Source organism: Bolinopsis microptera, chromosome 2 (genome assembly GCF_026151205.1).
Source record: "Bolinopsis microptera isolate Bmic1 chromosome 2, MBARI_Bmic_1.0, whole genome shotgun sequence".
Lineage (NCBI taxonomy): Eukaryota > Metazoa > Ctenophora > Tentaculata > Lobata > Bolinopsidae > Bolinopsis > Bolinopsis microptera.
The window spans coordinates 2,468,501-2,496,412 of record NC_087073.1 but is presented as its reverse complement, the minus strand read 5'-3'; the positions used below and the strand labels follow the sequence as shown (position 1 = coordinate 2,496,412).

The 27,912-nt window shown below is 40.8% G+C and overlaps 2 protein-coding genes across 3 annotated transcripts in view; one reads left to right on the top strand and one right to left on the bottom strand.

Moving 5' to 3' along the window:
* LOC134811576 (alpha-aminoadipic semialdehyde synthase, mitochondrial-like) overlaps positions 1–27,912 on the bottom strand; it is a 70,712-nt gene that overhangs the window by 7,836 nt on the left and 34,964 nt on the right. For both annotated transcript variants that reach the window (XM_063818543.1, XM_063818542.1), the window contains 10 exons: positions 26,533–26,611; positions 25,633–25,760; positions 22,165–22,353; positions 21,890–21,975; positions 6,802–6,913; positions 6,211–6,276; positions 6,040–6,107; positions 4,435–4,592; positions 3,881–4,007; positions 3,660–3,770 (listed from right to left, as the gene is read on the bottom strand). In XM_063818543.1, the coding sequence (XP_063674613.1) occupies positions 3,660–3,770; positions 3,881–4,007; positions 4,435–4,592; positions 6,040–6,107; positions 6,211–6,276; positions 6,802–6,913; positions 21,890–21,975; positions 22,165–22,353; positions 25,633–25,760; positions 26,533–26,611 (1,124 nt within the window). The remainder of the gene's footprint in view (positions 1–3,659; positions 3,771–3,880; positions 4,008–4,434; positions 4,593–6,039; positions 6,108–6,210; positions 6,277–6,801; positions 6,914–21,889; positions 21,976–22,164; positions 22,354–25,632; positions 25,761–26,532; positions 26,612–27,912) is intronic.
* LOC134811583 (uncharacterized) lies at positions 1,338–3,663 on the top strand. Its single transcript, XM_063818553.1, has 5 exons — positions 1,338–1,450; positions 1,694–1,792; positions 1,981–2,140; positions 2,294–2,477; positions 2,587–3,663. Exons 4-5 carry the CDS (start codon positions 2,412–2,414, stop codon positions 3,448–3,450), a joined length of 930 nt encoding a protein of 309 aa, XP_063674623.1. The 5' UTR covers positions 1,338–1,450; positions 1,694–1,792; positions 1,981–2,140; positions 2,294–2,411; the 3' UTR covers positions 3,451–3,663.

Here is a 27,912-nt window from a genome sequence, read left to right as displayed (position 1 = left end):
TACTTTAAACTATAGTCTAAAAGTGCACCGTTCTACGTATAGTTCCACGTATTAAAGAAAGCGTGTATAATGCGAATGTATTTACATCTCAATCATCATGACAACAAGCATTAATGACAGCAATCTATGACAATTTTAAACAAATCACTAAGTATATTCAATATTCATGTTTATTGTTGATGTAAATTGTCTGAATTTATTAAATAGGAATCGTCATATCTGATCGGTATCATTATTGGAAGACAATGTAATTATTAACTGTAATTATCAACGGCTTCCATTAATTATTGGTGTATGGAAAAAGCGATTACAATTTACAAGAAGTAACAATTTTATTACAATGAATCTCATATCTTTTGTTACAAATCGGTAATCTACACTCATTCTTTATACATTATTGTTACCATTTTTGTGGATAATGTATATCCCTACTGCATTTTTTAAATGAAGGGACTCGAACAAAATGTACTGTCACGTTGTAACTGTTTTAGCTTGCCTCAATAGTAAATAGTGAATACTGCTGAGAGAAATCAGTAATCACTGTCAGGCATAAAACCTTCTACGTAACCCCCCTTTCAATAGACAAGTCCTGTTCTTGATAACATTGAACACGCTTCAAGTATATAACATAAACGGGCTTCAAAAGTTGTTTTTATTTTGAGCTTTAAGGTTCAAAATTAAATGGAGCGTTCCGCAGCTTATTTTGAGCTTTAAGGTTCAAAATTAAATGGAGCGTTCCGCAGCTTTAAAAGCTTGAAATATTTTGGTCACTTAGCTGCACTAATGAAATGCGGCGTATAATCTTGCTATGGTTTCTTGATTTGATTAAATGATGCTTACATGAAATGCCGCGCTGCTTTAAAAGTTTGTGGATAACAGATCATTACCACGGTAAATCTACGCGTCAGGAAAAAGCTGTGCATTAATCTCATCAGCAACTTGTAGCAATCTTTTTTTAACGTTTTTGTCCGACGCATATCTTTTTAAGGTCAGGGACACATAGTACCACGGTTCGGGTTACCACTTCGAAATCAACAACGTCAAAAATGTTCTTCGAGAGTGTGCCTCCACAGTCCACACCATATTCAATCGGGATACTAGCCAAAATGACTCCATTAAAATTAAAATAACTCCATCAATCAGTTTTCAATATTTTTGCATGAAATTTTCGGAATCGATTAAGAATTGCATTTCAAGCTTGTGGGCAGCGATTTTTGATTTAAGCCTCCAATATACTTAAATATGGTCAGCCCCCCCCCCCCCCCCCCCCCCCCCCATTTTTCATTTTCAAAAAAAATATCAAGTTATCCCACATTATTATATTACTATTTAAAACTAGGGTACAAGTTAATGCGAGGAAACCTAAAAGAGAATGGGTTACATTGTACAAGATCATCCCTGTCTAAACACTACATACGGGCTCAACGTGTGTCCTTTCAGATGGATCAACGTAGGTCTCATCTGAATTTGGTTTCTGTAGTTGATTAGCAGAATTCACCCCGTGTTAGAATTATAATCCATATAATTTGACGTTTCTTTACAATCAGAAGTTACCTAGCTTGCAAGTCTATTGCTCGCTCCTCTCACGTATATGCGAGAAGCTCGAAAAGAGCGCCGCGTATTGGGATTGGCGTGCCAGGTAAAATCAGAAGCTGTTTAATACTTTAATATTTATCATTTCTACAACCCCTAGGGCGGAATTCTAACTGTATCAAGTATTGGTGGAATTATACTGAATCTCTTCATTATGTTCATAATCCTCATCGCTAAAGTGAAACTCCCTGGACACCAGGTGAGTTATAAACAGTAACTAGTTAAACAGTAACTAGTACATAGTCAGTGACTAGTAGTCACTGACTATGTTTACTGTTCCTGGTCCACTTCAAATGCTCAATTTTTTGGTTGTGTTTAAAAAGCAGAATCTTCTTATTTTGAGTTTAAATTTTCTGACCATCACAGTCCTAACGCAAATTTTCGCAGAACATCTTCATGTTTAACCTGGCGATCAGTAACCTGATAATATCAGTCCTTGGACGTTCAGAGGATTGGGGATACTCTTCCCTATATTTGTTATCGAGGGAGATAACAGCAGGCAGAACCATCTTTGTGGGGCTTATGCTATTGCTTTAAATACTCTGGGGTAAGATGGCATCTTGAACATTGCTCTATGGCTCAATTTGTATTCCTTTTTTTGTGTTATTTTTTATATTTCTTTTTGAACATCTTGACATAAATACAACATATAATAATATAACATTAATATCTGATTAATGTCGCAACCTCGCTCTCTCAGACAGTGTAACACAGTGAGTCTGGTCCCTCTGACCCTGGAGCGGTTTGCAGCTATAGTATTCCCGTTCCATCACCGCTACTTGTTCACTAGGAAGAAGTGCACTCTACTCGCTCTGCTCATGTGGAGTCTCAAGATCATCTACTTGGCTGTTTACGTTAAACTCTACCTCACAGGAACAGTACAGGTAGAAGAAGTATAATCGATACATTTTTATGTAGATGCTTTATTTTCCCTTGAAAACCGGTTCCATTTGATCCCCGATAGTGAAAAATCTTCAAAAGTTATATTTTCAGACGAAATTCTACTTCAATTACCACCGCTGTACGACCTCCGGAGCAGAGGATCTCTTCTTCGTCCGGTACATCGTGTTCACCTTCGTACCATTCGCACTGGTGATTATAATGTACTCTGCAATGATCTGGAGGGTAAGGGTCGAGAAACTGAACTCTCGGAGGATGCTCCTCGTCACCTTCCTAGTCATCTTTACTGGGATTGTAGCCTGGTTTCCTTCCATCATAGCTAACTTTGGGAACATAAACATGAACTACGAAGTGTCCCAGATATTTACAGTGACCCTGTTTTACTTGAACGGTGTTTCAGATCCTATAATCTATATTCTGGGGTACCCCTCTGTCAAGAACTATATAAGAGGTCTGACTCAGGGTGGTGGTAGACACAGGACATCCTATATCAGCAGTTGTACTCCAGCTGTCCTCAGGAGATCAGACACTGATCTCAGAACTATAGGGGTAGAGGGGGAACTCAGTACAGTTTCTCCAAATAGTTATCTACAGCCTCGCCTGCTCAGGGGTAGTTTTAATTCTTCTGATCGGTGCAGCAGGGTTTCTTTTAATCTTGATAAAGACAACAAACCATCCAAGAAATCCCATAAACACTCCATCAAACGATCTTTCAATACTTCGTCAAAAGACAGGACCATTATCCACGACACACCCAAAATGAGAAGATACACCGTGTCTTATGTCCAGAAAAAAGCCGCTACAGGGAGTTTAGCGGTAAGAAGAGGTTCAACCAGCGTCCCTCGGTTAGACCACAACATGGTACGTGATACTGATATCATCCAGTTGGAATGTCTTAACTCGGATTGCACTGTTCTACAAAACAGTCCCGACTCTCCCAATCAGAAAACTGTATAGTGAAGAATTTACACTGTGATTTTCATTAGTTTATCGTCTAATTAGCGTTTTCCTTGCTCTATTATTTACATTAACTGAAATACCCAACATTTCAACACTCTTAACAGTGCACCTATATAATAAGATTCCTGTGACTGCTAAGTGCTAACTGACCTAATATGTTAAATATTAATTGTCGTATATAAAATAATAGTAAAAAAGTTGTTTACCGTGTACCAAGTTTTCTCATTTGATCAGAAGCGTACGAAGCCGTCAGCATGTTCCTCCTCGCATCGATACAGAGCTCCGCAACAAAAGCGTGCATTGTTGCTGGCAACAGACTGAAAAGTTAGGATATAAATTATTGTAGGTTTCCAAAATAATAACATTAACATATCTAAACTGAATAAAGTGATGACTTTAATAAATCCTTGTGTTTTCAAGACCTCACCTGATAACAAGATCGTGTTTAGCTATTTCATTGCTAAGGTTCCGTCTATCTCCCACATCTAAATGTTGAGGCACTGTGTTTCTGTATTTACTTGCCAAGGCTGTAGCTTGAGCTTCGTCATTTGAGCCTAAGTTGTGAGACTTAAGTTTATATTTTAGTGTTTGGATGCCTAAGCGTAAATCACAGTCCCAGAAAATATGTGGTATCGGTTGAATTGACCCACTGACATATTTCCACCATACCATTCTTATGATAATGGCATAACGATATTTCAGTATGTTTTTTAAGTTTAATTTTATCTGTTCAATAGATCTGGATGCAAATAGATGCACGTTCCTCATTTCAATTGTTGACAATGACAAGGCCTAAACTGGTGACCTCGTTCACTAATGAGATTGGATTGGGATCAGATCAATCAAATTTAAACAGCTTAACAAGACACGTGGATAACTGAAAATAGACCAGACCAGTGTTTTAATAATCTCAGTATTGCTACCCAGAATTCTCTTCCAAAGTCTATCAAAATCTAAAGTTTAATCGGGTAAAAGACTGACCTATAGTTATCCTGACATCAGCTGATCTGGTGAGATACTCCACCACCGGTTCCGAAACTAGACCTGAACCGAGCAGCAGAACCCGTTTGTTATCACTCCTATACTCCTTGCTAGTCAAACTTCGAGCTCCTGCCGTCTCTGCGATCCTCTGTAACTCTCTAGAGGTGGTCGTTTGAATATTTAGTATCAGGGTCGTGGGATGGTTAACCCATGTCACATCACACGTGACATGGGTTAACTATCTGAAGACCATTTAGTGTCAGGGACAAAAGAAAATTGCGATTATTTTGCCCAAAAATCGCGATACCGCGACAAGCCAAACAGACGACACATAAAATTTGTCGCAAAGAATGGGTAAAATCGCGATCCCGCACATGCCGCGATTTCCTTTTTCCCTGTTTAGTGTGACTCATAACATTACAATCGTGTAAAAACTGTTGAAATGCTATATGATCGTTAAATGTTAGCAGATAGTCTTCATAAAAGATAGATTTTGTAAATGAACGGTAGTTAAAAGAATGCTGAAAAAAAATGCGATATATTACAAAAACACAGGTCAGTGAAAAACACTCAAAGATATAAGCCCATTAAATGATATCTAAAACGAATAGCTGAGAAACCTTAACAATAAGCAGTAACCTATTATCGGAGAAGTGTGCGAGTGTTCTGAAAGAAGGGTGAGATGGGTGAGCTCTCTGGTTTAGTGTGATGAAGAAACGGGCCCAACATCGCCTCATGGCTATCATATTGTGGGTATCATAAAGCTATGCCTATACACAGTATAATGTACAATGTACAATGTACATTGTACATGGTATACAATACTGTACAATATTCTGACGGGGACTATGCGAAGTGATGTGGAATTAGGAAAGGGTTATGAACTACAAGTAATTATACTATTATGTTAATGGTTTGAGGAAGTGCAGGTTAACTGGACAACTAAAGAATTTAAAGTTCATGAAAAAATTGGTCCCGGAGGCAATGTATTCAGTAAAATAATTCTTTTGGTATAAACTCTCGGATTTGTAATATAATTGTTTACAATACTGTTTGCTAAAAATACAAATAATTTATGTACAAGTTTGCAAAATTCAAATAATATTAGCCTAATTAGACTGATCAAGCCAGAACATTCAATATGATAATTCATCGGTTTAGCAGAGTTTTAAATTTAAACATTCATTTTTATTAGTTATTATAGTCCCAGTGCTTTTGCAGTCCCGGTATCGAAATTCATAAATATAAATCCTATATATAAACTAATTTAATTATATACATAATTATACAATTAATCTCCCTAAATTGGGGGAGGGGTACAGGTAAAAAATAAGAGGGTCAAATGAAAGCGGACTGGTCAGGCTGATATTTCTTTACCTGTAACCCTCCCTAAGTCCTAAAATCTGACATTTAAATTAAATGCAATACATATTTTGATTAACAAATTGTGTCATAACTGAGGAAATGTAAATTAACTGATCCAACTTCCGATAAATTACTTCTGGTACTATCTGGTACTATCTGCTACAATATCTGGTACTAGACTATGTGAGTCTGTCTGATATTCTGTATAATAAATCATCATGCCAGTTAGAAAATACTTACTGTTCTTTCCGCAGCAGAGAAATGTACTTATAATCAGGAGCTAGATCTCCCTGGTTCGTGATTATCGCCTGCAAAGATATTGTGATTTACTATTATCACTAAGAGATTGGGTTATGAAAGAGGGCGAGGCCAAACAATTACATTAGACTATCCAATAGAGCTGTGTCTTACCCTTGATATGCATGGAGAAGTGTTGTTCGCTTGAGATAATATGCTTTCATCGTGTGTCAAACTCAACTGAAAAATCCGGTTATAAGAACATGTTATTGGGGGGGGGGGGGGGGGGGGGGGGGGGGGTGGCTGACCATATTAAAGTATATTAAAATGTAGGGCCGGGGATATACTTTAATATATCCCTATCTTTTTGGAGGCTTAAATCAAAAATCACTGCCCACAAAAATATTGAAATTTGATCAAATTTTGGGCAGAGCTTTCAAATTTGGTGCGTATGCCCAAATATGGGCATATGGTTTGAAGCTCATAACTCAGCCGTTTTTTTACCAAACTGGATGTAAATTCATGTACTAGTCCAAAAACAGGCTTATCTTTCAAATTTTAACGAAGGATATAGCTCGCCTAATTTTGGGTACATGAAAGTATATTAAATTATATTAAAATGTAGGTTTTTTCCCGATTTAGGGCCGGGAATATACTTTAATATACTTAATTTGTTAAGAATCTGGTACGGAAGATTCAATATCTCCAGAACTTAAAGAATCATGCATACGAATAAAATACAAAACCATGAAAACACAGTCTTACAAAGTCGGCAAGATGAGGCATCAAGCAATCCCCAAAGTATTCTGTAGCTTCACGAGGTAGCTGGCAGGGCAAATTGTCGATAGACATGACCATCACACCATCTCTTGAAAAACTGAAAATGTTGATTAGCAGTGAGCCACAGACTATTGAAAACTCATCTTATGGATTTTCTATATTATACAATTTGAAGCAAGAATTTTGCCGCGGCTGTCATTACCTTCGAAAAATCCGCGGCTGTCATAACCTTCGAAAAATCGCTGCAAACACGAAAAGCTAACGAAGCCACTTTTCGACCCGGATAGGACTACAGCTGATGTGTGCAAGCACGAGTCCTCGTGGCAATGGCCATGGTGGGAGGAAATCAACCGTCAATACATGAGGTCTGATGGGTCACCAGTCACCTCTTCCTCAATAAACATTATTGCATTTAGAGTTTAGAGTTTAGCATTAGCATGCATTGCCTAATGCCTAGATCTGCTATGCTGATCGTAGCAATTTCAATTCTCTGGATGGCCCTAGCGACGCGCGAGCATCGTAGCGCATTCCTAGCTATAATTGTGGGTTTAAAATTGTTGAGGGTGGTAAACTACCATAAAAAACGTCGTTGCGCGTTACTAAATGAAACAAAAAAAGCATGGCAATTTTCATATAATGATTCCTCAAAATGGAGACATTTTCTCAATTTCAGATTTCGCCCAAAACAGCCTAAAACTGATCTATCTTACAAGTTATCAGTTCTAATATGACAGGAAAGTTTTTTGAACCGGTGAAAAAGGATGGTGAAGATAAAATATGCCAAAAATTTAAATTCTGAAATTCATCGAAAAACATCGTTGGGAACCGGAATTCCAAGATAAGAATAAATTTTAACTGTCCTAATAGACCAGGGAGGGCATTTACAGTTGACACCCTGGTAGATCTGGAAGTATTTGGGGCCTTCAGGGGGGAAAATGGGCCGAAAAATGGGCCGAAAAGGGGCATTTTCGGGTGTTTTCAAATTTGAGATTTCAAAGCAAGATTTTCGGCTTTAGTTGGCTGGGACATGCCCAAATTGGTGTGGGTGAGTTGCATAGAGGTAGTACAAGTGTGATCCGTTGCAGAAATCCGGGTTCCCAAGATTCAAAATGACTTGAAAAGATTTTGTAAAAAATTGGAGACATTTTGGAATCCATGGGAATTTTTTGGAGACATCCATATTTCGCCCTAAAACGTCTCCAATGAGTTTGGTTGGCACCCTGGTTGATCTGGAAGTACGTTACCAGTTATTTGGGGCCTTCAGGGGGGAAAATGGGCCGAAAAATGGGCCGAAAAGGGGCATTTTCGGGTGTTTTCAAATTTGAGATTTCAAAGCCAGATTTTCGGCTTTAGTTGGCTGGGACATGCCCAAATTGGTGTGGGTGAGTTGCATAGAGGTAGTACAAGTGTGATCCGTTGCAGAAATCCGGGTTCCCAAGATTCAAAATGACTTGAAAAGATTTTGTAAAAAATTGGAGACATTTTGGAATCCATGGGAATTTTTTGGAGACATCCATATTTCGCCCTAAAACGTCTCCAATGAGTTTGATTGGCACCCTGGTTGATCTGGAAGTACGTTACCAGTTATTTGGGGCCTTCAGGGGGGAAAATGGGCCGAAAAATGGGCCGAAAAGGGGCATTTTCGGGTGTTTTCAAATTTGAGATTTCAAAGCCAGATTTTCGGCTTTCGTTGGCTGGGACATGCCCAAATTGGTGTGGGTGAGTTGCATAGAGGTAGTACAAGTGTGATCCGTTGCAGAAATCCGGGTTCCCAAGATTCAAAATGACTTGAAAAGATTTTGTAAAAAATTGGAGACATTTTGGAATCCATGGGAATTTTTTGGAGACATCCATATTTCGCCCTAAAACGTCTCCAATGAGTTTGATTGGCACCCTGGTTGATCTGGAAGTACGTTACCAGTTATTTGGGGCCTTCAGGGGGGAAAATGGGCCGAAAAATGGGCCGAAAAGGGGCATTTTCGGGTGTTTTCAAATTTGAGATTTCAAAGCCAGATTTTCGGCTTTAGTTGGCTGGGACATGCCCAAATTGGTGTGGGTGAGTTGCATAGAGGTAGTACAAGTGTGATCCGTTGCAGAAATCCGGGTTCCCAAGATTCAAAATGACTTGAAAAGATTTTGTAAAAAATTGGAGACATTTTGGAATCCATGGGAATTTTTTGGAGACATCCATATTTCGCCCTAAAACGTCTCCAATGAGTTTGATTGGCACCCTGGTTGATCTGGAAGTACGTTACCAGTTATTTGGGGCCTTCAGGGGGGAAAATGGGCCGAAAAATGGGCCGAAAAGGGGCATTTTCGGGTGTTTTCAAATTTGAGATTTCAAAGCCAGATTTTCGGCTTTAGTTGGCTGGGACATGCCCAAATTGGTGTGGGTGAGTTGCATAGAGGTAGTACAAGTGTGATCCGTTGCAGAAATCCGGGTTCCCAAGATTCAAAATGACTTGAAAAGATTTTGTAAAAAATTGGAGACATTTTGGAATCCATGGGAATTTTTTGGAGACATCCATATTTCGCCCTAAAACGTCTCCAATGAGTTTGGTTGGCACCCTGGTTGATCTGGAAGTACGTTACCAGTTATTTGGGGCCTTCAGGGGGGAAAATGGGCCGAAAAATGGGCCGAAAAGGGGCATTTTCGGGTGTTTTCAAATTTGAGATTTCAAAGCCAGATTTTCGGCTTTAGTTGGCTGGGACATGCCCAAATTGGTGTGGGTGAGTTGCATAGAGGTAGTACAAGTGTGATCCGTTGCAGAAATCCGGGTTCCCAAGATTCAAAATGACTTGAAAAGATTTTGTAAAAAATTGGAGACATTTTGGAATCCATGGGAATTTTTTGGAGACATCCATATTTCGCCCTAAAACGTCTCCAATGAGTTTGGTTGGCACCCTGGTTGATCTGGAAGTACGTTACCAGTTATTTGGGGCCTTCAGGGGGGAAAATGGGCCGAAAAATGGGCCGAAAAGGGGCATTTTCGGGTGTTTTCAAATTTGAGATTTCAAAGCCAGATTTTCGGCTTTAGTTGGCTGGGACATGCCCAAATTGGTGTGGGTGAGTTGCATAGAGGTAGTACAAGTGTGATCCGTTGCAGAAATCCGGGTTCCCAAGATTCAAAATGACTTGAAAAGATTTTGTAAAAAATTGGAGACATTTTGGAATCCATGGGAATTTTTTGGAGACATCCATATTTCGCCCTAAAACGTCTCCAATGAGTTTGGTTGGCACCCTGGTTGATCTGGAAGTACGTTACCAGTTATTTGGGGCCTTCAGGGGGGAAAATGGGCCGAAAAATGGGCCGAAAAGGGGCATTTTCGGGTGTTTTCAAATTTGAGATTTCAAAGCCAGATTTTCGGCTTTAGTTGGCTGGGACATGCCCAAATTGGTGTGGGTGAGTTGCATAGAGGTAGTACAAGTGTGATCCGTTGCAGAAATCCGGGTTCCCAAGATTCAAAATGACTTGAAAAGATTTTGTAAAAAATTGGAGACATTTTGGAATCCATGGGAATTTTTTGGAGACATCCATATTTCGCCCTAAAACGTCTCCAATGAGTTTGGTTGGCACCCTGGTTGATCTGGAAGTACGTTACCAGTTATTTGGGGCCTTCAGGGGGAAAATGGGCCGAAAAATGGGCCGAAAAGGGGCATTTTCGGGTGTTTTCAAATTTGAGATTTCAAAGCCAGATTTTCGGCTTTAGTTGGCTGGGACATGCCCAAATTGGTGTGGGTGAGTTGCATAGAGGTAGTACAAGTGTGATCCGTTGCAGAAATCCGGGTTCCCAAGATTCAAAATGACTTGAAAAGATTTTGTAAAAAATTGGAGACATTTTGGAATCCATGGGAATTTTTTGGAGACATCCATATTTCGCCCTAAAACGTCTCCAATGAGTTTGGTTGGCACCCTGGTTGATCTGGAAGTACGTTACCAGTTATTTGGGGCCTTCATGGGGGAAAATGGGCCGAAAAATGGGCCGAAAAGGGGCATTTTCGGGTGTTTTCAAATTTGAGATTTCAAAGCCAGATTTTCGGCTTTAGTTGGCTGGGACATGCCCAAATTGGTGTGGGTGAGTTGCATAGAGGTAGTACAAGTAACTGGTAACGTTCTTCCAGATCAACCAGGGTGCCAACCAAACTCATTGGAGACGTTTTAGGGCGAAATATGGATGTCTCCAAAAAATTCCCATGGATTCCAAAATGTCTCCAATTTTTTACAAAATCTTTTCAAGTCATTTTGAATCTTGGGAACCCGGATTTCTGCAACGGATCACACTTGTACTACCTCTATGCAACTCACCCACACCAATTTGGGCATGTCCCAGCCAACTAAAGCCGAAAATCTGGCTTTGAAATCTCAAATTTGAAAACACCCGAAAATGCCCCTTTTCGGCCCATTTTTCGGCCCATTTTCCCCCCTGAAGGCCCCAAATAACTGGTAACGTACTTCCAGATCAACCAGGGTGCCAACCAAACTCATTGGAGACGTTTTAGGGCGAAATATGGATGTCTCCAAAAAATTCCCATGGATTCCAAAATGTCTCCAATTTTTTACAAAATCTTTTCAAGTCATTTTGAATCTTGGGAACCCGGATTTCTGCAACGGATCACACTTGTACTACCTCTATGCAACTCACCCACACCAATTTGGGCATGTCCCAGCCAACTAAAGCCGAAAATCTGGCTTTGAAATCTCAAATTTGAAAACACCCGAAAATGCCCCTTTTCGGCCCATTTTTCGGCCCATTTTCCCCCCTGAAGGCCCCAAATAACTGGTAACGTACTTCCAGATCAACCAGGGTGCCAGCCAAACTCATTGGAGACGTTTTAGGGCGAAATATGGATGTCTCCAAAAAATTCCCATGGATTCCAAAATGTCTCCAATTTTTTACAAAATCTTTTCAAGTCATTTTGAATCTTGGGAACCCGGATTTCTGCAACGGATCACACTTGTACTACCTCTATGCAACTCACCCACACCAATTTGGGCATGTCCCAGCCAACTAAAGCCGAAAATCTGGCTTTGAAATCTCAAATTTGAAAACACCCGAAAATGCCCCTTTTCGGCCCATTTTTCGGCCCATTTTCCCCCCTGAAGGCCCCAAATAACTGGTAACGTACTTCCAGATCAACCAGGGTGCCAACCAAACTCATTGGAGACGTTTTAGGGCGAAATATGGATGTCTCCAAAAAATTCCCATGGATTCCAAAATGTCTCCAATTTTTTACAAAATCTTTTCAAGTCATTTTGAATCTTGGGAACCCGGATTTCTGCAACGGATCACACTTGTACTACCTCTATGCAACTCACCCACACCAATTTGGGCATGTCCCAGCCAACTAAAGCCGAAAATCTGGCTTTGAAATCTCAAATTTGAAAACACCCGAAAATGCCCCTTTTCGGCCCATTTTTCGGCCCATTTTCCCCCCTGAAGGCCCCAAATAACTGGTAACGTACTTCCAGATCAACCAGGGTGCCAACCAAACTCATTGGAGACGTTTTAGGGCGAAATATGGATGTCTCCAAAAAATTCCCATGGATTCCAAAATGTCTCCAATTTTTTACAAAATCTTTTCAAGTCATTTTGAATCTTGGGAACCCGGATTTCTGCAACGGATCACACTTGTACTACCTCTATGCAACTCACCCACACCAATTTGGGCATGTCCCAGCCAACTAAAGCCGAAAATCTGGCTTTGAAATCTCAAATTTGAAAACACCCGAAAATGCCCCTTTTCGGCCCATTTTTCGGCCCATTTTCCCCCTGAAGGCCCCAAATAACTGGTAACGTACTTCCAGATCAACCAGGGTGCCCACCAAACTTATTGGAGACGTTTTAGGGCGAAATATGGATGTCTCCAAAAAATTCCCATGGATTCCAAAATGTCTCCAATTTTTTACAAAATCTTTTCAAGTCATTTTGAATCTTGGGAACCCGGATTTCTGCAACGGATCACACTTGTACTACCTCTATGCAACTCACCCACACCAATTTGGGCATGTCCCAGCCAACTAAAGCCGAAAATCTGGCTTTGAAATCTCAAATTTGAAAACACCCGAAAATGCCCCTTTTCGGCCCATTTTCGGCCCATTTTCCCCCCTGAAGGCCCCAAATAACTGGTAACGTACTTCCAGATCAACCAGGGTGCCAACCAAACTCATTGGAGACGTTTTAGGGCGAAATATGGAAAACAAAATTTTGACATTTTTTTTTGGCAAATATGGTTCGCCACCCCCCTTTTTTGTCTTCTTTTCGCATGTGAAAGGTCTTAGTTTGTTTGAGGGACAGACCAGAACTCAGTTCAAGCCATATACAGCTAATTTAGGTGCTTAAATATCAATAATACGTAATTCCCCTCTAATTCCCCTCCAATTCCCATGAAATTCCCATGGAGACAATGTCTCCAAAATGTCTCCAAATATGAGGAATCATAATATCGCAATTTTAATCTGCAGAAATTCCCACCAGTGTTGTAATATGGTATTTAGAGATATCTTTTAGAATATCTTAGTTTTAGTATAACGTTTAAGGGACGTAGAATTTAGTATGTATTTCCGGGTATATAATAACCAATGTTTTTATATGTTCGTATTTGGGAGTTACACATTTTGAGTGTAAGTCGGTTGGCTGGCAGAACTACTGTCAGACTAACTGTCTGTAACGAGCCGTCCGCTCACTTTGCACCTGACTTACAGCCAGGCCTGTGGTTGGTCCTCGCGACCACAGCGTGACTGCCAGTGGAGTGCTCATTGGCGAGACGGCGTGTCACGTGGTACAAGCAAATGCGTTGTGCTGTCACGCAGTGTGGCGTGACGAAGTTTTGAGAGTATACCCGAAGAGCCGGAAGTGGAGAGCTCACTTCTTAGTTGCCCCTTAATCATTTTAAGGGATTCTAATTGACGATAGCCAGTCTGACTGAGCACTATCTTTTGTGATTAGACACGTCGAGTGATCTATATTCACGTCAATTGTTTGGAGCGAACACTTGGAAGTTTTATCTGTTGAAGTTCACTTTGTATTGCTTTTCCATTTAATTAATTATCCATTTTAATATACTCGTTTCATTTATACCTTACGGTACGCCCTGCCGTTCGTGCTTCGTGACTAGAGCTTGACTAGCATACACTAAACACTAAGAGAACTCCGTTTTCTATATCTGGAGGCCACTTTTAGTGTTGCTATTTTTGCTCGTGATCCTTCTAGTATCACCTATATTCAGTATAGTTTCGTTTAAGATCCTAACGTTTCTCATTTGATAAGCTAAGTTCGGTGTACGTTGCAGTGCAGAAGAATTACGTGGAGATTGTTCGAGATCTTTCAGTACTTCCTACTAGATTTGGTAAGTGTTGCTACCCATTTTGTGGTACCTGTATATTCCTGTTGAGTGCGATCGTTTTGACGAGTTTTACAGCAGCTTGTAGACTTCATTACGTTATTACCTAGATTGTTAGTGAGTTTTGCGTAAGTTTAGCAACCTTACTTTTCGTACATCTACTCAGGAGTGATAGACGTAGAAGTTACAGTTCCAGTAAAGCAAAGTAGAGTATCGGTTAGAAGATCTTCTCCAGCAACGTGAAGAATACGCCAGTTCCAGTACTTATCTATCTATTTGTAAGTGTACCTTTTTACATTTAGACACGGTTTTAGCATGTGTGAGAATAATTCAGCTGAACTGGAGTGGGCGACGTCAATTATCGAGTCAAGCATAAATAAGACTATGGAGGAGATAGATGGTTTAGATACAGATAGCCATGACATTTCCGATTTAGAGAAGGAGTTGAATTCAGCTTTAGAATGCCTGCAGAATAAGATTGATAATGTACGGCCAGAACCACTTAGCACAGTTACTAAGTTTAGAAACGTGAACATCGGGGATGATTTTGACAACAGTATGATAACTCCATTGAATAGTTCAGTCGCTGGTCCACATTTGACGGGTGCCAAGCCTCCCAAGCCTCCTTATTTTGATACTGGATCTAATTTCATCAGATTTGCCAGGCGGTTCAAGGAGCATTTGATTCTGTGTGGACATAGCGGTGGTTCTGATATTAGCACGTATATGTTGTCGTACATTCGTTGTGAATCCACCTGGGAAATACTGCAGAAAATCTCTCTTAGACCGGACGAGAGATGTAATATTGATCTTCTTATTAAGCGATACTCAGAGGAGATATTTCCAGCTACTCAATCTTGGGCCTATAGAACTGAGCTCATGTCATTGCGTCAGTGTGCTAATGAGAACCTACAGCAGTTTATTTCACGTATAGATGAGCTTGCTTTTAAAGCCGGATACGACTGCGAGTCGAAGAGGGACGAGAGTTGCTTGCATGTTCTTGTTGTAGGAGCTCGTGACGTAGCTGTAAGGACTAAGCTTTATGAGTCCCAGTTACATTCCTATAGAGAGGCAGTAAAACTAGCAATCCACACTGAGCGTATCACGTTAGCTGTTGGTGGTGAACCAGGGAGTTTCACTCAGGCCCAGGATACGATTTTCGCCATTAGTAATCCTGAATTAGATGGCCAGAGAGCTAGGTTTGCAGCACCTAGACAAACATGTGACCACTTTATGACGGGCACTAGACAGGAGAGTTATAGTCCTGAATGTCCTCCTTCCCATTCGGAAGTTAACCAGCGCACAGGCCGATCATGGACTCCTAATATGGTTAGCAATAGTTTTAGGGGTGGTATGAGAAATGATGATCGTAGAAACACGCCTGTTCAATCACGTTATCAGCCAGCTCGCAACGTGGTTAATTCTAATAATCGGGGATCACGTAACGTTCGCTCTCAGGTAGAAGGTTGTTGGGAGTGTGGTAATAGAGGGCATTTTCAGAGAAACTGTCCGAGCAGATTTGCTGGTAATAGAAGTGGATATCAAGACAGAGGGTCGTTATATCAAAGTGGTTATGGCCAACAGAGTGGGAACAGAGCGTATAGACCTAACAACCAGGCGCCTTTAAACTTCTATGAGGATTGTAACGAGATTGGTGGCAGTAAGGGAAACTGCATTTTGGTTGGAGGAAATTGTGCTGGTAGATCAGCAAATTTCTTTGTGGATACGGGATCATCTATTTCTATAATTGCTGAATCATTTGTCAGATTTATAGATAAGTTTGAGAAGGTTGTGTCGTGTAATCTCAAGCTCAAGTCCTTTTCGGGAAATAGCATAAAGACTTTCGGTCAGATTAAGCTTCCAGTGATAATTGCCGGAAAATCTTTTGAGCACACGTTTGTTGTTTCCGAATTTCATGAGGCAGAGGTTCTGATAGGCATGGATTTGATGTTTGATCAGGGGATCAATATTAATGCCAGGGATAGATTACTGTATACTAACAAGGGTTCATCGTGTTTTAGAACACCCCCTAAACCCACTAAGCGCTGCATGAAGGTAGTATGCAATGAAACAGTAATTATACCACCTCTCTCGGGCACTCACATACAGGGAAAATTGTTGCGACCTAGAAGTCAACGTGATGACGTTTATGGCCAGTTAGAACCTCATATTAACACGGTTGTAGGTACTGGCATATTCACAGCGCACTCTCTCATACGGTCTGAGGACAATATGGTCCCTGTTAGAGTCATGAATCCTACAGATAAGCCTGTGAAGATAAATAAGAGAACGTGGCTGGGTAAGATGAAGCCTGTAGAGTTTGGTGAGCGAGTCATGAGAGTGACCTGTGAAACAGTTAATGCGGTGTCATCTGATTGTTCAGTGCCAGAGGTAAGCAAGCTAGCTGATGAGGAGCCGCTAGTTAAGGAATGGGATAGGGAGAGTCTTTTCAAGCAGTTGAAGTTAGACGAGTTGAAGATTAGCGAGGAAGACAAGAATGATCTTCGAGAGACTGTGTGGAAGTATAGAACCGTTTTCTCGAGTGGAGAGCATGATTTAGGTTGTTGTAATTTCTTTGAGGCACATCTCCAGCTCAAGGATAACTATAAACCTAGATGGGTTCCATCGAGAAGGATTCCGTTCAAGCAGCAGCCGGAAATGGATAGACAGATTAGAGGTTTGCTTAGATCTGGTGTGGTTGAGGAATGCCCTGACCATTCTAATTTTAATTCTCCCCTTTTCCTGGTGCCATCAGGAGATCGCTCTAGATTGGTTGCGGATCTAAGAATGGTAAATTTAGAGCTTCAGGATGATTTAATGGAGCTGCCGAATTTAAACCACATTTTAGACAAAGTGGGCGATAAAAATCTGTATTCAACAGTGGATTTGAGTAAATCTTTTCACCAGGTTCCGTATACCAAGGAATCCAGGCATGTCACGGCGTTCATGCACAATCAGAAGAGGTATCAGTTTGCTAGAATGGTCATGGGCCTGAAATCTAGTTCAGCTACGTTTACTAGAATGGTCATGCGGTTGATAAACGGTCTGGGTATATCAGATGCGTTAGCATTCTTCATAGATGATTTACTGATATTCACGCGTGATGTAAAATCTCACATTCAGATACTGTCAGTACTCTTTGCTCGTCTTAAGTTGGGTAATCTCAAACTAACACCTCGTAAGTGCAGATTTTTACGTGAGGAGGTTGAATATGTCGGTATTACTCTAACTAAGGAAGGAGTCAGGATGAACGACTCTCGTATAGAGCATATTAAGAGTCTAGAACCTCCCAGTAATAGAGCTGAATTGCAATCAGTTTTAGGCATGTTGAATTATTCCAAGAAGTTCTGCAAGGGATATTCCGAGATAGCACGTCCTCTCTATGCGTTACTTCGTAAGAACAAGGTATTCGAGTGGACCGAGGATTACCAGATTGCATTTCAGAAGTTACGTGACATGTTGATATCTAGTCCTGTCCTAGCATTTCCGGAGGTTAGTGATCCGGAAAATAGTTATGAGGTAACTTTGGATGGTTCTAAACACGCATTTGGTGGTACTTTGACTCAGTGGATCAAAGGTAAGAGGAGGGTAATTGCGTACTTTTCTCGTAAGGTTCCGGACCACAAGCGGATATGGCCGCAAACTCAGATTGAATTTGAGACTTTATATCAGACTCTGAAACATTTCTCGGTTTACTTACGTGGCGTTAAAAACTTCACTGTTATCACAGATTGTCTGCCACTCTTGAATATTACGACAATATTTTCAAAGATGTCATCTTCTGTTATCAGGAAGCTTCAGGAGCTTGCTAACTATACTTTTACCATGAAGCATATCTCGGGGAAGAGTAACCAGATGTGTGATGGACTTAGTCGTTATAAGTACCAAGTTTATGGTAAATCTCGAGAAAATGTTGCGAGCATTGGTCATAGTTCCACCTTTAGTCTTGATGCTGCGTTAGAGGGAGTAAACCGGGTGAGACGTGAACATTATAGATGTAAACACCCGATACTGTTTAAGAGGATGCAGGTACCGGTTAGCAGCGAGACTGTGGTTGATGATGATTGCAGTAATCTGGTTAAGGAATCTTGCAATGAGGTGAGTGTTGAGGACAGTATGATTCCGGGGTTCTTGTTTGATGAGAATAGTGAAGACCCTAGTGTTGTATACATTGTTCAGATTACGCCTGAAGTTGATAGCCGTCATTGCAATTGTAATCTTACTCAGGCTGATACTACAGAGGAAGCATCAGTAGTTGCGGGAGTAGTGGAAGCAGTGGAAAATGTTTCAGCGGTTACTAGTGATGTAAGCTCACTAGAGAGAGGAGTAAACTTTCTTAATCCTACCCATGAGCAGATTAAACAGGCTCAGAAGGAGGATGATATCTTAAACCAGGTCTATAGTTGGGTGATCAAGAAGGAGAAACCGGTGGTAATTCAGGCGGGTAGAATGCCACAGGAACTGTTAAGTTATTGGAAACAGTTTGATCTTATAAGTATCAAGGACGGGATACTTAGGAGACGTTGGACTGAAGTGAGGGATCCGGAGGGAAGTAGAGAGTTGATCATAGTCCCCGAATCCTTGCATGAATCTGTCCTGGACATGGTGCATAACCAGGAGACTGCACATGCTGGAGTAGAAAATTGTCTTGAGGTCTGTAAACGACATTTCTACTGGCCGAAAATGGGTGAATGTTTCAAGTTATGGATCGCAGCATGTTGCAAGTGTGCAGCAAGTAAGCCACCTCAGGCGTACAATAAGGCACCCCTCAAGCACATATTGTTCCACTCTTTTAACTCAGCAATTTGTTTCGATCATATAGTTCCTGAGAAGGTTGGTGCTACACCTAGAGGTTATAAGTATATTTTGACTATAACTGATTGTTGGTCAAATTATGTGGTAGCTATTCCTACTAAGACCCAGACAGCTAAGGAGAGCGTGTCTGTGATTCGTAGGTTTTGGATTGATCGTTTTGGCCAGCCTAGATTCATGATGGCTGATAATCATCCGGGTTTTAGAGCAAATTATTTCGAGACCATAGCTCAAGCCCTAGATTGCAAATACATTCATGGCCAACCGTACGTTTCTCGAAGTACTGGAAGAGTTGAAAGAGCGAACCGTCGGTTGAATACTGCACTGAGAACCAGCTTACCACCGGGACGATACCAGGACTGGGATCTTTGGTTATCTAGAGTAGTCTTTGTACTTAACTCGTTGCGGAATCGGCACACAGGTTATTCTAGCAACAGGTTGGTATTTGGTCGTGAGTTAAACACACCTTTAAGCCTGCTAGCTGAGAATCGTAAGGATTTCGAGCTAGAGCCTATGAAGGAGAATGAGTTTGATGTTGAAGCATACGAGCTGTACAAGAATCTCAAGTTTATCACCAGGAAGGTGAGGGTCCAAGCTGAGCGTGATTTTTGCTATGTACAGAGATATCACGATAAGCACGTTAAGGGACCATTCTTTGAGGAAGGTGAGGAAGCTTTTGTTTTGATAAATTGTCCAAAGCACAAGTTCGGTCCTCGTTGGGTTGGCCCGTATAAGATCTCTAAGAAGATAAACGATCACTTGTACTGTTTAGATTTGCCTGATGGAGAGAAGAAGGTGTTTAACATTGGAAAGTTAAAGAGATATGTCAGGAACAAGTTTTCTGAGAAACTAGAGACTAGCTTTACATTGCCTAAAATTGTTAGCAGTGAAGCCGAGTTAAAGACGGACTCATCAAGGCGAGATGTAGTCTATTCCGATAGTGATAGTGAAGAGGAGACAGATTTTCAACTGAGAAGAGCACCAGTTGTAGCAAGGAGAAGAGAGGTTCATCCGAAGAAGTTTCGTCTGGAGAAGGATGGTACAGCTAGCATTTATAAACAACCTAGTTTAAGTTCTACTCCTAGGGTTGTGAATAGTCCTGCACAACTAGATACGAATTCTACTAATCCTAGTTTTAGTACTGTAACACCTCTCACACATAACATTCCCTCAGGCGATAGTGTAGAAACAGTTGATAATTCTGCAGAATTCTTCACTCCAGCTAGAGAGAGATCGGCCGATAGAAGATCATCGAGTCCGGTCGTTGGTGAAGGAACGATGGGTCATAGCAGTTCTATGTCATATGATTCAGCGGGGCACGACATTGACACAACAGGATCGCTTTCTCCTGTGGATCTAAGAAGACAGAGCCCTCCGAGGGAGGAGCGTAGATATAACACTAGGAGACCTGAGGAGCGGAGACAACCCGACCGTTTGGGGTACGAGAAAGTTAGTGTGGTCAAGGATCTCTTGAGGTATTTGAGCCAGTAGAAGACGGGAAGAAGCCCTGACAGGGAGTACACTTACTTTGGAATCTAGTCTCAGTACAGTAATATCTTACGCACTTAGCTAGAACTTTCCATTTAGTACTTAGCAGTGATTTAGTACCTTACTTAGGTATAACACGTGTATCTTTCAGAACAGTACTGATAGGGATATTAGGATCTTTACTCGCAACACGACTCGCTCAGGGCTGCTTTAGTGGCGGAAACGTAGAAACTTTCGAATTTATTTTGACTTCTTTGTTTGCTTGTCAAGGACGAATTAGAGATTCGATACATCTCTATCTAAGGATGAAGACTCAACACCAAAGACTATACAACTTGGTGCGAAAAGGAAGTATTGGAAAGTTTTGAAAGATTTTTGGAAGTCAATTTTAGTTTTAATTTTAGTATTTTGAGGATTTAAATTTAATGCACAGGGTTAGGGCCGTGTTTTATATTTTGAAACTTGACCTATTTTTAAGTTTTGGACTTTTGATGCGTGGAAGCATTGAAATTTAAATTTTGGAAAGGCCGATTATTTTATTGTTTTAAAATATTCGAAAAAAATTTTTGGGTAGAGATGTTGTAATATGGTATTTAGAGATATCTTTTAGAATATCTTAGTTTTAGTATAACGTTTAAGGGACGTAGAATTTAGTATGTATTTCCGGGTATATAATAACCAATGTTTTTATATGTTCGTATTTGGGAGTTACACATTTTGAGTGTAAGTCGGTTGGCTGGCAGAACTACTGTCAGACTAACTGTCTGTAACGAGCCGTCCGCTCACTTTGCACCTGACTTACAGCCAGGCCTGTGGTTGGTCCTCGCGACCACAGCGTGACTGCCAGTGGAGTGCTCATTGGCGAGACGGCGTGTCACGTGGTACAAGCAAATGCGTTGTGCTGTCACGCAGTGTGGCGTGACGAAGTTTTGAGAGTATACCCGAAGAGCCGGAAGTGGAGAGCTCACTTCTTAGTTGCCCCTTAATCATTTTAAGGGATTCTAATTGACGATAGCCAGTCTGACTGAGCACTATCTTTTGTGATTAGACACGTCGAGTGATCTATATTCACGTCAATTGTTTGGAGCGAACACTTGGAAGTTTTATCTGTTGAAGTTCACTTTGTATTGCTTTTCCATTTAATTAATTATCCATTTTAATATACTCGTTTCATTTATACCTTACGGTACGCCCTGCCGTTCGTGCTTCGTGACTAGAGCTTGACTAGCATACACTAAACACTAAGAGAACTCCGTTTTCTATACCAGGCCAGATGGCTGATCATCATAGAAATGAACGGTACAGTCATTGTTCTTTGTTACGAAATTGAGTCAATCTTTAGGACCAATAATAAAGGCGTTAGTTTGCAACAATAGTAGCATAATCACTACTTCTCAAAAAAACAGCCACTTAAAAATAGTTTCTACTCACTCGCTGTGGACCGTCCTCGTTTTGGGATCGTACAACTGGAATGGACTGCCGACTGTAGTTGGTTCTTTACTGAACTCGATTGATCCCTGTTATAATCTTACATTAGGATCAAGACAAAAGGGCTTGGCCAGTAATTGAATCCGGAACCCTAAGCGAGAATCATACCAACAGCCACTAATATTCTAGAAAATTCCAATTTACAGTTGTCTTTATTTATTCATATTATTGTTACTGTTAGCCAAACTGTTTGTAATTTTTACCGGACAAAAACTCACCCCAATATCACAAGTGATGTCAGAAATGGCGAGCATCTTGTGTGGTATTTGTGGAATTCCTCTCATGATATTGTTTTTAGCCTGACTTCCTTTTCCGAACATCCGAACAGCGTCTTCATCACTGAGTACTCTTGGAGCGGGGGCTTCCCAGTACAATCCGTTAACTAAACATGTTGTGTAGGGGGCTACCTGTAAAGGTGAGACCTGATTACATTTACTGCACATAACGTCGTTATAATCGGAGAAAGAGACAAGGCAAATTGTCAATTAAATCAGCTTTTTAATCATTAACGGGGGGATCAAGAGCCTATCTCCTGATCCTCGTGCCAGTCATTCTCTCCCTGGCAAGGGTCCCGCAGCCGTGATGATCTTGTAGTACGGTAAACTACCCTTGCATCCGGAATTTATAACTGAAGAGAAGCGAAAGCGGCACGGCGGCACTAACCACCAATCAAATCTGTCGTTAACTTAGCATCTGGAACTATACAACATCTCGAGAAGGACAAACTCGGTAATAAACTCTCATCACATGAATTTATTGGCGATTACCTAATATCACGCCTTTAAGGGGGCCGGGGGGGTCTTCATCAAAATTCTCTCGAAATTGATTTTATAGTTGTTTCTGATAGAGGGGAGTGATATCTATCAGCTGCTTTTGGTTCTATGGAAAAATATTGTTCCTAGCCGAAATTATCGCTGGTCAAAGGTCAGCGCTCATGTGTAATTGTATTGCGCGAGCGATTTTCAATCGCGCGTCCTGAAAATCGAGTCTAAAAATCTATCTTCTCCTACATTTTTTGAGCAATCACCCTGAAACTTTCAGGATATGTTCTAGGGATCATTTAGAAGAGAAGTATCGAGCCGATTTTTGAGATAGGCCTCAGAAAATTTTTAATCCGATTTTGAAAATCTTGGACCTCATTTTTTGACGATTTTTCCAGGTCCAAGATTTTCAAAATCGATTTATAAATTTTCTGAGGCCTATCTCAAAATTCGGCTCGATACTTCTCTTCTAAATGATCCCTAGAACATATCCTGAAAGTTTCAGGGTGATTGCTCAAAAAATGTAGGAGAAGATAGATTTTTAGAATCGATTTTCAGGACGCGCGATTGAAAATCGCTCGCGCAATACAATTACACATGAGCGCTGACCTTTGACCAGCGATAATTTCGGCTAGGAACAATATTTTTCCATGGGACCAAAAGCAGCTGATAGATATCACTCCCCTCTATAGAATCAATTTCGAGAGAATTTTGATGAAGACCCCCCCCCGGCCCCCTTAATATATTATCCCGAGCGCAAAACACGTACTATAAAATAGAAAAGCAGATAAATCTAATCAGATATCTGTTGTGAATCACATACACTTATCCTTCAAGTTCAATTGATACAATCGCTTTATCACAGTGGACATTCAATTTTATGATTTATCGTACAAATTACCAATAAAGGCATTATTCGCAAATAAGATTCGAGGCTATCAATCGCAGGTTCCCACTCCAGACATGATATAATCAACCAATAGGAATTGGTGATGTGTTCTCGTTTCATATAACAAAACTCCCAGGAGTATGTTTTGATCTGGGTAGCATTCTCCCGATGACTCGGACACTTTGGCCATTGCAGACAACCTTCAGATATCACCGTCCACAAGGGCTCAGGCTTAATCCTCTGGGAGCATATATTTTATCTTGGTCCAGAATATAGTTCAGTTATAAAGCTCATCCCTGCGCCAGAGAGACCCCATTAGAGCCCCACAAACTATAGAATAACCCAGAATAAAGTAAAATTGTGATTCCGAGAATCCGAAAGGTACGAGGTCTATAAGTATAAGTAGTTTGTTACGATCTAAGGCTTGAGTTTGCCTCTGAATATCGTAACGGTAACATGGATTTCATGACGGTAACTCTGCATATCATGAATTAAAATTAAATATCCGTAGACCGTAACTATGTAGTATTATATATGTACCTATAAAAAACCTAATTCGGTCAGTAATTCTTTTAAAACTTCGTTAACTTAGCATCCGGAGGGTATCTGGAGTTCTTTACAACATCTGGAGAAGGACAAACTCGGTAATAAACTCTCATTACATGAATTTATTGGCGATTGCCTAATATCACGCCTTTAATATATAATCCCGAGCGCAAAACACGTACTATAAAATAGAAAAGCAGATACATCTAATCAGATATCTGCTGTGAATCACATCTTATTCTTATAGTTCAAATTCAATTGAAACAATCACTTTATCATAGTGGACAAAATATCATTCGCAGAATAACAAGTTATCACATGCCTTCTCATGCGATATCAACATTTAAAAAACTCTGCAAGCCTCGTGTTTGAAAATGTCGATATAACCCTCGGCAAGCCTCGGGAAATATCGAAACTTTCGCTAACTCGGCAAACCTCGTGGGCGAAAGTTATGATATCTCATGAGAAGGCATTTGATAAATGTATAATCATTCAACTATGATTTATCGTACAAATTACCAATAAAGGCATTAATCGTAAATAAGATTCGAATTTCGAGGCCATTACTCACAGGTTTCTTATAACAAAACTCCCAAGATCGGAGTATGTTTTGATCTGGGTGACATTCTCCCGATGACTCGGACACTATGGCTATTGCAAACAACCTTCAGATATCACCGTCCACAAGGGCTCAGGCTTAATCCTCTGGGAGCATATATTTTATCTTGGCCCAGAATATAGTTCAGTTATAAAGCTCATCCCTGCACCAGAGGGACCGTTAAACTTCAGCCCAGTAGGTGGACGTAGCCTTCTTACTACCGAGGAAGAGTGGGTTCCCCACAAACTAACAAATTGACAATTATATTTTGTCATTAACCTTTCAATCAGATGGAACCCAAACCTTCTAGAATAACCCAGAATAAAGTAAAAATGTGATTCCGAGAAGGTACGAGGTCTATAATTATAAGTAGTTTATTACGATTTAAGGCTTGAGTTTGTCTCTGAATATCGTAACGGTAACATGATTTCATGGCGGTAACTCTGCATATTATGACTTTAAATTGAATATCTGTAACTATAGGGTCCTCCTGTATCAACTAAGTAACCATCAAATTGTTTAATTACACGCCCTAAATTTTCTCATTTCTGTCGTCCACGGTCCAAAACTTCGATCAGTTGCTCAAAAGAATAGAACTCAATCAGCTTTTGATATTTTTGCATGAAACTTTCGGAATCAATGCATAATCGTATTTTGACCTTAAGTTACGGAATGGAATTATTATTTAAGCCTCAAAAGCTCAAACAAAAATAAACAATAAAAATTGACACCAAATATAGGGATTGAAAATGTTGGTCGACTGAAATCAAACAGTTTCACTCTTCACTGTATAGAAATGATTATGTACAGTTGTTGATTATCAAGGTTACTTGATATCATTTGATTTATTATTCAGAGTTAAACCTATCTTATAGTTGAGTTTAGAGTTAACCTTTTCAGCGAATATGTTTTTGTAGAGGTCCCCATTCATATTGTAGTCATCAGCAGAGTAAGGTTTACCGTCAATACGCTCCATCGAGTTAGAACGCCTCAATACTGTGGCGTAGCAGATGCTGGGATCTGAAGGGTTTTGGGGTTAGAACGCCTCAATACTGTGGCGTAGCAGATGCTGGGATCTGAAGGGTTTGGGGGTTAGAACGCCTCAATACTGTGGCGTAGCAGATGCTGGGATCTGAAGGGTTTGGGGGTTAGCACGCCTCAATACTGTGGCGTAGCAGATGCTGGGGTCTGAAGAGTTTGGGGGTTAGCAGGCCTCATTACTGTGGCGTAGCAGATGCTGGGATCTGAAGGGTTTGGGGGTTAGCACGCCTCAATACTGTGGCGTAGCAGATGCTGGGGTCAGAAGGGTTTGGGGGTTAGCAGGCCTCATTACTGTGGCGTAGCAGATGCTGGGGTCTGAAGAGTTTGGGGGTTAGCAGGCCTCATTACTGTGGCGTAGCAGATGCTGGGGTCTGAAGAGTTTGGGGGTGGTTAGCAGGCCTCATTACTGTGGCGTAGCAGATGCTGGGGTCTGAAGAGTTTGGGGGTTAGCAGGCCTCATTACTGTGGCGTAGCAGATGCTGGGGTCTGAAGGGTTTGGGGGTTAGCACGCCTCAATACTGTGGCGTAGCAGATGCTGGGGTCTGAAGAGTTTAGGTAAATTGGTAACAAACAGTTGCATCTGTGCTAAAAAAAACATCAGATTCAAATTTCTTATCGTTGCAAATTGCAAAAGCTTGTCCGAATATAAGTTTCGTGAATTAAATCTTCAAACTCACTTAAAAAATTTAATATTGTGATATAACATTTTGATCAAAATATAATATTTATCAAAGCACTGATTACTGAGTACCTCCTTCAAGAGCAGCTTGTTTCATTTCAGTAGGTTCAATGTATTCGTGAGGAAGATGTTCGAATATCGACCTGGCACCCTGAGGGAAGAGGCGTCAGAGAAGGTTAGATTGGGGAGAGGGGGCTGAGGAAGAGGCGTCTGAGGGAAGAGAGTATCATACTAGCTACTGGTCAATTCCCATTTTAACAGCGTTGCCATGGATAAAAAAGTGAAAAGATCAAACTTAATACTTAAATAAGATTATGCCCATAATTTTCACGGACAATGATACGGGAATTTAGTCCTAAATATTTAGATATTTAGATATTATGTAATTGCAGGTTGATGAAATAGATGAGAATCAGGAGTCACACTGATATCAGATACAGTCTAATAGACTGAATAGTTTTGTTTGGTATGCATGAGTGTACGTGGTATATATAATCAAGATGCAATGAAACTACCGGACCACGATGTATGGGGACTTGGGTAATCGTACTCTAGTGCGACACGTACTCTAGTGCGACACGTACTCTAGTGCGAAGTCCGACAAAAACACCCTCTGTCGCACTAGGGTACGTGTCGCACTACGATCCAGGTAGCGTACTCTACTGCGACAAAATATCCTGACTTATTTCCAAGTTCAGGTCACATCCTATCCTTCTTATGGATCATTAAGTGATTCGTCGGGTCGGTTCACGTCACTTATTTCGAAGTGATCTTGCGAACACGATTCGTCGGTTCACATCATGTATTTCGAAGTGATCCACTGATCATAATTCCTTCGGGTCAGTTCAAGCGACGTATGTGATCCACTGAGTAACTCGTAAGCAGCATAAGATCCTCATTCCTATCACACGCATCGTATGAAGGTATATCTCCGATCGGGATAACAAGTTCATATGCTTGGGCCATACATAAGGTCACGATGATTCTACCAAAGCATCGAACAACATCAACATGTCTTCTTCAATCACCTTCATTCCTGGACGCACTACTGGTTCAAGAAACGTTATACACGACGGATACCGCTACTGCCTGGATAAGAAGCGCGACGATAAGACCTACTGGCGATGCACTGAGAAGATCTGCTCCGGACGTCTCAGTCTGATGAACGACACTACAGTTGGTGATTATCCACGGACTCTATCCTGACGGCTGGAGAATTCCCCTTGCATTCGGCTTACTCCCCGGAAAGACGCAGGCTCATTATAAAGCCCTCTTGGATGAGCTCCTTGCATTTGGAGTCGACCCTCAATCTGTCATGAGTGACTGCGAGAGAGCCCTGATAAACGCTGTGGAGACAACCTGGCCCACTACTACCAAGAGAGGATGCTTCTTCCACCACAAGCAAGCACTTTGGAGGAAGATGCAGCAACATGACCTAGTCCCGGAATACAA